Source organism: Ctenopharyngodon idella, chromosome 10 (genome assembly GCF_019924925.1).
Source record: "Ctenopharyngodon idella isolate HZGC_01 chromosome 10, HZGC01, whole genome shotgun sequence".
NCBI classification, from domain to species: domain Eukaryota; kingdom Metazoa; phylum Chordata; class Actinopteri; order Cypriniformes; family Xenocyprididae; genus Ctenopharyngodon; species Ctenopharyngodon idella.
Window position 1 is genome coordinate 49,296,205 of NC_067229.1, and position 12,809 is coordinate 49,309,013.

Here is a 12,809-nt window from a genome sequence, read left to right on the forward strand (position 1 = left end):
GATGTAGAAGTTTCTGTCGTCCGCGGGGTCGATAATCTCCTCGTTTTTCAGCCACTCCACCTACAAACACACACACAGGGTTTAGACACACGAGCGCCTGGAGGAACAGACGTTAATCCAGTCAGAATCTATAAATCAGGGTGACAGATTTAAAGGCAGGTTTCCTCTTATTTCCCTCTTACGTTTCAATAAACGCAGAAGCGTTGATGTGTGTGAAAACGGCTCCATAAAACGTCAATATCGATCACATTCTCGCTTTATTTCCTCTCAACAAAATCATGCAGTCTGATGTGAAGTAAAAACAGTGTTTCTGTAAGTGCTTTCAGGCTCTTTGACCTTTTATTATGAGTTTCCCATTTCCAAATGGCCTCAGTATTGAACCCGAGGTCACATCTGCGAAGGAAAGTGACTGTTTTAAAGCTATATGACTGTAAATCATGCAGATCTTCCTCTCAGTTTTGGCAAGAAGGAACAGCAGATGATCAAACGCTCTCCTTTCACTGGTCTCGTGAGAGCACTTGGACAGACCTGAGATCAGCAGAGGAAGGAAGACGACTGACCAATCACAGGTCATTTTGAGGTTTATGAAAGGATGCATGACTCTTTTCACAGCAAACCACTCCAAAACCTTAGCAAATAAAATAAAGTATGATTTTGGGTAGAAGCTTTGCAGAGAGTACTGCAGTCTAACTAGAGCTAAAATCATCATCAAATGAGCTAAAATGCATAATAAACAACACAAAGACACACTGACGGGGCGGAGGCGTCTGAATTCTGTGGGAAATTAAGACAGAGAATGATAAATTATTTCTCATAATTTGATTTATGCTGGCTCTAAAAATAACATTTGACTTGATGGCTTCCTGCTCTCATTAAAGGACTCGTCTGCTGATAAAAACAAAGTATTGCATATGATGTGCAATTTTCCTTTTTATTGTCTTCCATTACTGTTTATTAATATTTAATGAGCTGGACGTCGTGCGGGTGTGTGTGTTTAAGGGTCGAGCGGTCACTCTGGCATATGCACAGATATATAATAATCCCGAGGTGCTCGGATATCACCGGACGATCCGTTCCCGACTGGACGGATCCAGAACTGAAGCAATAAGCTGCTGCGCGACACGGTGCGAATGAAATTCAATTGAGTTGATGTTGCTTTATCATACAATCCCGTGATGTAATCAGCAAAATGGTGCCGTTGAGGGACGGAGAACACAAAAAAAATCAATGAGGATTACCCACAAATCCACTGTGCACTCGGCTTGCCAAGGTGATTATATGTGGCCCTCAAATTACTAAAGCAAACAGGCAAACAAAACCAAAGCGGGGGTCTCAGACGGCCATCAGTGTGTGTGTTTATGGCAGATGTGTGACGCGGGACGCTGATGGGTTTCCTGCTGCGCTGGTGATGCTGGTAGTTTTGCCGTCGGCCCCTGAGAGACGCCTGCTCGCTTTAGTCCTGAGAGACACTTACTTACTATATTGGGCTATTTAGTTAATGAGCAAATCTCATGAAAACAACTAAAATCAAGAGAAAACAATAAAAAAATTATATTTTTCATTTTAAATAATAATAATAATTTAATGTAAAATAATTCGTTATTTAAATTCCAAATAATAATAATAAAACGACAACAATAAAAGCTTTTTTAAATATATTTAACAAATGAAGTAATAATAATAATATATAACTAAAGAAAAGATTATTATAAAAGGAACTGATAATTGATGATTGAATTGATAAAGCTCATTCTGATTTAAATCAAATAATCCATGTATCAGAGTAGTTCATGTGATCCTCTCAATCTGCAAAAGCTCAACATCGAACGCATCTGCAGCTTCCTGACGGTAAGTGAGGAGCTGAACTGCAGTACATCTGGAGCAAAGCAATGGGATGGTTACCAGGAAACAAGAGAATGAAGCAGACAGATATTGGGTTACCTAAAGTGATTTTCCACTCCATCCATTTACAGTGTAAAGTGCCGGGCATCGTGGGTGAAAGCAGAACAGAGTCACATGTGAACTCAAGGCAGCATTTCAGATCAGTATAAACATGAGCGCTTGTGATTGAGAGCAAATAAAGGTGCAGGTGATCACTTAAACTCTCCCAGACACTCACGGCGGTCAAGAGCTGCATGAAACAAACAAGAGTCCTACACATTTACTACTCGCCTTCATTTATGAAATACTCCGGTTAAAAGAGTAGTTAAAATAGATTTTATTTTTTATATTTTCCATATTCATTTTAAATTTTCTTGTGCATTTTTAATAGTTTTCTTTTCTCCTAATTAAGTAAAATAAAACATTATTTTATATATTTAACAGATATATATATCTATTAGGCGTGTGACAAGACAGTTAGCTCACAAGACAAGATGAGACTCGAGATGAGAACGAGATTTTTCACAGTATTTCAAAATGCGGGGTATTGAAATCAAGTTTGAATGCGCGCTCGCGTTTTACTTTCGCTTTCGATATCGCTCATACTCTGTGAATAGGAAGCGGCGGTGCTAAGAGGGAATTCTACAAGATAACACATTTATCAGACGCTTTTAGGCTCTGTTGTGCAACAAATCCTCCGCCATGGTCTCGTCAGTCATCTCGCCACTTACTCACTGAACTGCTGATTCTGCTGCACTGTACGACTCTGCAGCTCGTTTTGGATGAGCTGGATGGGATTGAAGTGACCGTTATCCAACTGAATTAAATGGTTTTTATTTAAATAAAAAGCAAAACGACAGTGGACGGGGCGGGGTCCCCCTGCGGTAGTAATCACGAGCGCGTTCTGGTTCCCCCTGCGGTACTCTTCTGTGGAGTTCTATATAGAACTCTAGGGTTGACTCAATTTTAAAGAACTCTTCAGTGGGGTTCTATATAGAACTCTAGGGTTCTGGATTAAATTTTAAAGAACTCTTCAGTGGAGTTCTATATAGAACTCTAGGGTTCTTTACTCAATTTTAAAGAACTCTTCTGTGGAGTTCTATATAGAACTCTAGGGTTCTGGACTCAATTTTAAAGAACTCTTCAGTGGAGTTCTATATAGAACTCTAGGGTTCTGGATTAAATTTTAAAGAACTCTTCAGTGGAGTTTTATATAGAACTCTAGGGTTCTGGATTAAATTTTAAAGAACTCTTCAGTGGAGTTCTATATAGAACTCTAGGGTTCTTTACTCAATTTTAAAGAACTCTTCTGTGGAGTTCTATATAGAACTCTAGGGTTCTGGACTCAATTTTAAAGAACTCTTCAGTGGAGTTCTATATAGAACTCTAGGGTTATGGACTCAATTTTAAAGAACCCTTCAGTTGGGTTCTATATAGAACTCTAGGGTTATGGACTCAATTTTAAAGAACCCTTCAGTTGGGTTCTATATAGAACTCTAGGGTTCTTGATTCAATTTTAAAGAACTCTTCAGTGGAGTTTTATATAGAACTCTAGGGTTCTGGATTAAATTTTAAAGAACTCTTCAGTGGAGTTTTATATAGAACTCTAGGGTTCTGGATTAAATTTTAAAGAACTCTTCAGTGGAGTTCTATATAGAACTCTAGGGTTCTTTACTCAATTTTAAAGAACTCTTCTGTGGAGTTCTATATAGAACTCTAGGGTTCTGGACTCAATTTTAAAGAACTCTTCAGTGGAGTTCTATATAGAACTCTAGGGTTATGGACTCAATTTTAAAGAACCCTTCAGTTGGGTTCTATATAGAACTCTAGGGTTCTTGATTCAATTTTAAAGAACATTTCTTCCCCCTGCGGTAGTAATCACAAGCGCGTTCCGGTTCCCCCTGCGGTAGTAATCGCAAGCGCGTTCCGGTTCCCCCTGCGGTAGTAATCGCAAACGTGTTCCCGTTCCCTGCGGTAGTAATCGCAAACGCGTTCCCGTTCCCTGCGGTAGTAATCGCAAGCGCGTTCCGGTTCCCCCTGCGGTAGTAATCGCGAGCACATTCCGGTTCCCCACACGGTGGTAATTGCGAGCGCGTTCCGGTTCCCCCTGCGGTAGTAATTGTGATCGTCCCTCCCCCTCGGGAGAAATCGTGGGGGCCCCCCAAGCCCACGGGGCCCCATGCAATTGTGTGCTTTGCATGGTGGGTAAACACGCTACTGTAACCAGCACAAAATAGGAGTCATTGTAAAGCTTAGAAGCTCGGCTTTACACAGTATTTCAAAATGCGGGGTATTGAAATTGTGTTTGAATGAGCGCTCGCGTTTTACTTTCGCTTTCGGGAGCGGAGGTGCTGAGCGTAAATTCTACAAGATAAGACGTTTATCAGACGCTTTTAGGCTCTGTTGTGCAACAAATCCTCCGCCATGGTCTCGTCAGTCATCTTGTCATCTCGATGTGTAGAGACCAATCAGACACTGTTTTACAGCTAGAGTGTGCTTGGATTGGTTTGATTGCTCAGATTGACAGGTCTTGATTTACCGTGCACCACAGAATAGGAGCCACAGCTGAAACAGCTGGAAGATCATCACTCATCAACCAGGAACTTATTACTTTTTTGTTCTCTGTACCTTTATTGTGGCGTTTACACATTTATTATATTTAACTTCACATATTTCATGCATTTCATTCTTTTACGGTTTTGGCTTAAGTTAGCGCTAATAGCCTGATCTGCAGTCAGTGAAATGGTCTTTCAGGTCTCCTTCCTCTCGTCTAATGGCCGATGTGCAGGACTGATGCTGTGAGCTCAATGGCTCCTCTAATAGCTGCAGTTCGTGTGGGCGTCTGAAGTGTAATTACGTGCTATACATAGAGCTGAAGATCAGTGAATCCATATGGAGCTCAACACACGTGTCGTATCTATAAAAGCACACAAACACACACGCACTCCAGGATTTATCACACAGGGGGAGACGAGTCTTTTTGGGTTGGGTTTTGTCAGCCCACCGCTCACTGTCTATTTCTCGCTCCCACACAGACGCTTGTTATTGTCTGATTGTCAGTGAGACGTTCAGAACGATAATTGGCACATTTATTAACGGAAGGAAATTGCATGTCAGTCACCAGAAAGTGTTTCTATCTACCTCTCTTGGAAAAGGTACATAGAAATGAGAGAAAAGAAGATTTTTTCTAGGGTGTTCTGAAGGGGTCAGTGAGATTTTTTTTTAATATATATATTTTTTAAAGAAAGTCTCACCAAGGCTGCATTTATTCAATCAAAAATACAGTAAAAACAGTGAAACATTATAACAGTGAGTACAGCGTTAAACAGATGAGTCCATTCAAACCTGCACTTGTCATGTGGTTAAGGAAGGACGGGCGTATAAAGCAGACACCAGCCGGTGCGCCGCTGACTCTGATTAGCAGCTACTCCTGCGCTCATATTCATGAAGGAAATTAATATAAGTGGTCATTATACAAATAGGCAGAAGCATTAGGAGCCAATTATTGTTTGTGGCTCCATCAAGAGAAGCTGACATCAATTTAATTTGAAGCAGCTGTGTGAGTGTGTGTGTGTGTATGATGGTTAGATGTCTCTATGTGATTGAACGCGGCTTGAGGATGAAGGAAAAACCTGCATTAATATTTAATGGAGCGCAGTAATTGCTTTAAATGACGGCAGCATTTAAATAATCTTCAGTCTGATCAGAACAGGAAGACTTTGGCAGATGAAGCGCCATGTTTACCTTCGACCGGCCCTTGATTCTCTTCACGCAAACTAGACTTGTCGGTTGTTGGAAACTAGTCCTAATCTGTGCTTAATACAAACCAGAGGTTTAGAAACCAGCAGCTGCTACGATTCAAGATGAAAGACTTCAAAAAAACAAAAGAAATAAAAACACTGCTGTTTCTCTTTTATAATCCACAGATTCAGAGGCACAAATGCAAATGCGACTGTGAATCTCCCGCGCTGCGTTTCTGAATTATTCACATGCCAAAGATATTATTACGTTAATTGGGAACAATTTCACAAAAAAACAACCTTGTTTGAGTCGTGAGCAGCTCAGATCTGTTCCCTGGCAAAATAATAATAATACAACAACAATAATACAACAACACACACAGAAATCAGCAGAGTTATTATTATTTCATGTGGGAGAGCCGACAGGACGCTAAAGCCAAAAGACTCATCTTTGAATGAATTCTAGGCGCTGAGAAAATACAGTCCAAACTCTTAGAAAACAGCTTCAGTGGAGTTCTATATAGAACTCTAGGGTTCTTGACTCAATTTTAAAGAACCCTTCAGTGGAGTTCTATATAGAACTCTAGGGTTCTTGACTCAATTTTAAAGAACACTTCATTGGGGTTCTATATAGAACTCTAGGGTTCTTGACTCAATTTTAAAGAACTCTTCTGTGGAGTTCTATATAGAACTCTAGGGTTCTTGACTCAATTTTAAAGAACCCTTCAGTGGAGTTCTATATAGAACTCTAGGGTTCTTGACTCAATTTTAAAGAACCCTTCAGTGGAGTTCTATATAGAACTCTAGGGTTCTTGATTCAATTTTAAAGAACCCTTCAGTGGAGTTCTATATAGAACTCTAGGGTTCTTGACTCGATTTTAAAGAACCCTTCAGTGGGGTTCTATATAGAACTCTAGGGTTCTTGACTCAATTTTAAAGAACTCTTCTGTGGAGTTCTATACAGAACTCTAGGGTTCTTGACTCGATTTTAAAGAACACTTCAGTGGGGTTCTATATAGAACTCTAGGGTTCTTGACTCAATTTTAAAGAACCCTTCAGTGGGGTTCTATATAGAACTCTAGGGTTCTTGACTCGATTTTAAAGAACCCTTCAGTGGGGTTCTATATAGAACTCTAGGGTTCTTGACTCGATTTTAAAGAACACTTCAGTGGGGTTCTATATAGAACTCTAGGGTTCTTGAATCGATTTTAAAGAACCCTTCAGTGGAGTTCTATATAGAACTCTAGGGTTCTTGACTCAATTTTAAAGAACCCTTCAGTGGAGTTCTATATAGAACTCTAGGGTTCTTGACTCAATTTTAAAGAATTGTTTATGCCAAAAAGGTTCTATAAAAGGAGAAATATATTAAATGGTTGCATAATACTTTCATGTTTATTTCAATTTTTCTAGTGATAAAGTATATCTACAAGCTGTTTAATTCATTAAGTTTAATTCAAATTAAAACTGAATTAAAACAAAAGTAATTATTTAGTATTAATTAAAAATGTAATTACTTAAGCATCTATATACAACCTTTTCTTTTCACAGTGGGAAACGCAAAAATTACAGTATGCAAAAGCCAAATCACAGTCAGAGTGGGTGAAAACACACACACACACACACACACACACACAGAGAAACAGTGAGCACGCGTGTGCCGAGGTGATTAATAGCGGCGTCAGGTAACGCATCATCCTCTCAGGACGTCCCGCACACATGCACAGATGTCCTAATTAACGCTGAAGGTCGAGGGCGCTGCGTGACTCGTCTCTAGATCTCACCTGGGTTTGTTTACCTGCCCTGACTCTCATAACAGCACAAACACACCATCAGCAGCACAACACAGAGCTTCACAAGATCTGCACTGGTCTGATTCGGCTGCTATTAGAAACTTCAAATAATTCAAATAATTTTCCGACGTGTCCTGAGAGCTGAGCACTGAAATGGCAAAGCCGCACTTGCTGTGTGCAAACACAGAAAACGAGAAACGAAGGGAAAGCGTGAGATGAGATGAACAGCAGGAGACGACTCCGAGTGGAAGACGCTTTTGCAGCAGTTTTCTGTGATTCTCAGAAGTGCAGCATCAGCGCAGCAAACATCACGTACGTTATCATTACCCTAACATCTCATCTGCTCAAGTCAACAGAGCAAAGGAGAATACAGAAGTTATGAAAGATTCGATCAATCTGAGGCATAAACACCGTATATGCAGAGAGAAAAATATGGAAATGTGTGCCAAATCAATATGAATACATATTAATAGCTGAGAATCTGCCAGAAAGCACAGTAGTGTTGCAGAAACTAGTCCAGGACATTAAACCGGCTCAAACCGGCTCAGACTGACGGACTGACCTCATTCTAGACTGGATGTTTCTCCATTCGGCTCTTTTACGTCTCAAGATGAATTTTACTGATTTCATATCAATGAGAGGGTAAATAAATCCACGTGATCTTCATCAGGACTCACTGTGAGGTGTTTATAAACGCATGGAAATGTTCCAGCGACGCGTCTTCACAGGGTTTGTGTTGTGGGTTCATTAATATTGCATATTGTTTATAATGAATGCACTCGTTTTCCCTTCAGATGTGCACTATAACAAACCCCAAAACTGAGGCTAATTAGATAGTGAAGAGCTAAAGAGTCACAAACGTCTCAAATATATTTACCTTCCCACAGGAACGATGACGTCTCTATCAACTCAATCTCGAACTCTGCTTTCAAAAGCCTGTAATCTCAATATGAGCTCAAACTTTGCTCATTAAATTATCTTGCATGTAAATTACTGACGCTATACTGAGCCATAAATGAGACAATTCTGAGCAATAAGATTCTCCTCTGGTTTCTCTGTTGCTCTCTCTGATTGATGTGTTGTTTATGCCCAATGTCAAAGGTCACGGACCGCATGCATCTCTGTCTCTGCGTTCTGTTCAGTCTCTCTGGAGACGCTTAAATGAAATAAAACGACCGCCAACGTCCAGCAGCCACAGCGTGTTCAGACTCGCCCACACGCAACTTTCTCAAGCACACGACAAAAACACTTACAGCAAACTCCTGGTCATATTTAGAAATCATAATATTCTCAAAATACTCAGATTCTTCAGATGCTTTTGGTCAACAGAAAACAGTTTCTTTCTCTCAAAGAACAAAAAAGTAAATACATAAATAGTCTCTCTCTCTTTCTCTCTCTATACACATATATAGTCGCTGTTGGGTGGATATATATATATATATATATATATATTATGTTTTTCTTACTGTAAAGAACATTTCAATAATTTAAAGGGCCTTTTCCCACTATAAATAACCTTTTGTGCAATGGAAAGATTTCATGGATGTTAAAGGATCTTCATGGGATCCTTTAGGGCTATAAAGAAACTGAAAAGAGCAACATGAACATTCTGCTAAACATCTCCGTTCTTGTTCCACAGAAGAGAGTCAGTCACAGGGTTTGGACCGGATCACTGGTGAGTAACTGATGGAAGTATTTTCATTTTTGGCTGAAGCGTCTCTTTAAAAGCCACTAGAAGTGAAGCACAATAGACGAGGACCCCAGCGGGGCCGGTCTTCATATCCTCTGAAGATAGTTTCAAATCCTCTCGCATCTCCCTGGACGAGTCTTTTCTCAAAGCACCGTGGGCCTTCGCCATGTGGCGCTGCGTGACTCGGCAGGACCCCGGCTTACCCAGCCACTGCCTGAATGAAAACGCTGCTGCCATGGCGACGGTCTCAGCGGCTCTCGGGCGTACGGTCACCTCTGAACCCCGTCTTTATCTGAGCGCACTGACAAGTGCTTTTGAGAGTCCAGAGAAAAGAAAAGACGAAATGAAAACACAGAGCTCTTTCACAACACTGATTTAAGGCCATTTTATGGGCTTGCCAAGAAAAAGAGGGTCAAGAAAAAGACTGTCACCCGCTTGTGTGCAAGACCCTCTAGTGAAGGAAAGAAAGAAAAAAGAAACGAATAATGACGTCTTTACAGCGGGTCCTGATTTTATGATGAACTAGAGCAGGAACATATATTAAATACATATTAAACATACCGTGATCATTGGATATTATAGATATTGTCATATTTATCATGATTAAATAAATAAATATTATATTGCTAAATATTATACATTTATAGTGACTTTCTCAAAGTGGGTCCTGCTTTTACTATGAACTAAAACTGGACAATATATTAAATAACTACTAAAATACTATGATTTAATATGATTTAATATGTACTATTATATTATCAAACATCATACAAATAATTATGATATTCATTATTTATTTCATATTTATTAAATAATTATGAAATAAATAAATAATGAATATTATTTTATAAACAAAAATAAATAATATATAATAATAATATATATAATTTTATAAATAAAAATAAACAATGAATAATCATATTAATTATAATATATATTATAATTATATATAAATAATGATATAAATAAAATGAATATTATTTAAAAAAATAAAAATAAAAAAAATGAATATTAATATATATATATTACAATTATATATAAATAATGACAAAATAATAAACATTATTTTATAAATAAAAAATAATGAATATTAATTATATATATTATATTTAATATTCATTAACAGTGTCCTGAACTAGAATATACGATATAATAAATAAATATTATATGTGTATTGTAAATATTGAATATCAATATAAATTATAAAGTAAATATTATATCATTAAATATCATTATAAATATTATATTATAAATAAAAATGATCATTCTTACAAATATTTTCATCTAAATTTTGTGAAAAACTGTTTTGTGATGATTTTTAATCTCATTACATTTTGCATCTTGCATGAAATATTTGCGAATCTACTTGGACACAACAGCTCTTGAGTCAAAATGAAGGTTTCTCCGACTTAAAAAGAGTAAATACATAAATATTAAGACATATGGATTAATACTGTTAGTTATATCACCCAGCTCAGACACCTGACTAAGCAAATGCGATGTCTATTTCAGTGATATACAAGAGAAATTACTGATTTTTTTCCCCGTTTCCATACTTGATTTAGTGCATTAGAAATGCACAGAGAACGGAAACATATGTGAGTAACTCAAAGGCGTCTCAGCTCAGTCACATGACATGATTCATCCGAATTACCCAACTGCTCTGCTATTCTCCAAACCACTCGCAGTATTTCAGATTCCTCCAGCCGGAGCTCGACTCTTAACGCGCGCCAAGACAAATGTCTGCAGCATGTTTGCTTTGCGTGAGCTTGCGACTGCTGGCACGATCCGCAGCGCTTCACATACGACGGCTCCACCGGGCCGGGCTTTGCGAGGGTTCGAGGCGAGTCATAAAGGCTGAGGATTCATCTGTCGAGAACAGAAGCCGCCACAGACGTGGACTTCCTGAAACAGAGTTTATAACTTTCCAACTTCTGCTGCCGCCGCCGTCCAACTGGCCTCTGTGTTTATAGCTCTCTCTAGAACGAATTACAGGATTACTTTGCTTCTACACAAACTCGAATGCAAAAACATCAGCTGCTATCATCATTTTAATAATAATAATGCACATTTTTTTGATTACATTGAGGAATAACATCCACTCGAGTCTCTTCAGTCATTGCAGTAATGCACAGCTCAAACTCATAATGCAAAAAGACAAATCTACAGACGCTAATCTCAGATTATCAGGCCTGTAATTACAATCATTCTCCATTTTCAGGGAATTTATTTATCGCTAATCCTTCTGCGGTGTCAAAGAAACCTCGTCATCGAAGAAAAGATGTATAACGTGCCGTGGTTAAATATGCAATGGTTTGCTCACAGAACAAAACAAACAAGCGCTCGAAATAACTAACACAAGTATCTGAGCGACTCGGGACGACAATAGGCGATTACATTACAGCCTAATCCAGGTGCATAATCAGATTGTTTTTCCTTTTGTGGGGAGCGGATGACAAACCCAGCGGATCAAACAACCGCTCGTCGCATTGACTCTGAACTCCGCGTCGCTCTGACTTCCATCTGCTGCGGGGAGATAGCGCAGGGCTGCCCGATTAATGGAAGAATCACCGCATATTTTCATTCATGCACACAGAAACAGCTTCACTGTGAAAGTGTACTGAAAATGTCTGTGTCATCCAAGATGTTCATGTCTTTCTTTCTTCAGTCGAAAAGGAAAACATTCCAGGATTTTTCTCCATATAGCGGACTTCACTGGGGTTCAACGGGTTGAAGGTCCAAATGTCAGTTTCAGTGCAGCTTCAAAGAGCTCTACATGATCCTAGACGAGGAATAAGAGTCTAATCTAGAGAAACCATCAGACATTTTCTAAAAAAAATAAAAATTATATACTTTTTAACCACAAATGCTCATCTTGCACTGCTCTGTGATGCTCCACGCATTACGTAATCATGTTGGAAAGGTCACGTGTGATGTAGGCGGAAGTACCGATCCGGTGTTTACAAAGTGAACATCAAAGATTAAGTCAAACAACCTTTACAAAAAAAGGTAAAAAACGATGTTGGACAAATTTGAAGTTGGAGGAGAAAATGAGATGTAGTTTTTCGCTCTACCGCGGTACTTCCGCCTACATCACGTGACCTTTCCAACATGATTACGTAATGCGTGGAGCATCACAGAGCAGTGCAAGACGAGCATTTGTGGTTAAAAAGTATATAATTTTTATTTTTTTCAGTAAATGGCCGATGGTTTCTCTAGATGAGACTCTTATTCCTCGTCTGGGATCATGTAGAGCTCTTTGAAGCTGCACTGAAACTGACATTTGGACCTTCAACCCGTTGAACCCCAGTGAAGTCCACTATATGGAGAAAAATCCTGGAATGTTTTCCTCAAAATCCTTCTTTTTCTTTATTCAGAAATTGAATAAAGTTATCAAACACTTTACTGCATAAACTGTAAACTACATATAGATAATTCCTTAATAAAGCTACAATTTCTCTGTTAACTTCTTTGTTCTTTGATAAACATCATCACAGCAACTGGTTTATTAGGCTGCTGTCACTTTAAGAGCTGCCGCTGCCAAACATAATGTTTGAGAACTTTGTGAACTTTATTTAACTCATTTAAAGGATTAGTTCACTTTCATATGAAATTTTCCTGATAATTTACTCACCCCCATGTCATCCAAGATGTTCATGTCTTTCTTTAGGGAAGAATAGGGAAGGCGTAGGACATACAGCGTGAGCT

The 12,809-nt window shown here is 38.7% G+C and overlaps 1 protein-coding gene across 2 annotated transcripts in view; it reads right to left on the bottom strand.

Moving 5' to 3' along the window:
• The window catches only part of unc5cb (unc-5 netrin receptor Cb), a 190,375-nt gene that overhangs the window by 45,929 nt on the left and 131,637 nt on the right, over positions 1-12,809 (bottom strand). For both annotated transcript variants that reach the window (XM_051911073.1, XM_051911074.1), the window contains exon 5: positions 1-60. This exon is cut by the window's left edge and continues 121 nt beyond it. In XM_051911073.1, the coding sequence (XP_051767033.1) occupies positions 1-60 (60 nt within the window). The remainder of the gene's footprint in view (positions 61-12,809) is intronic.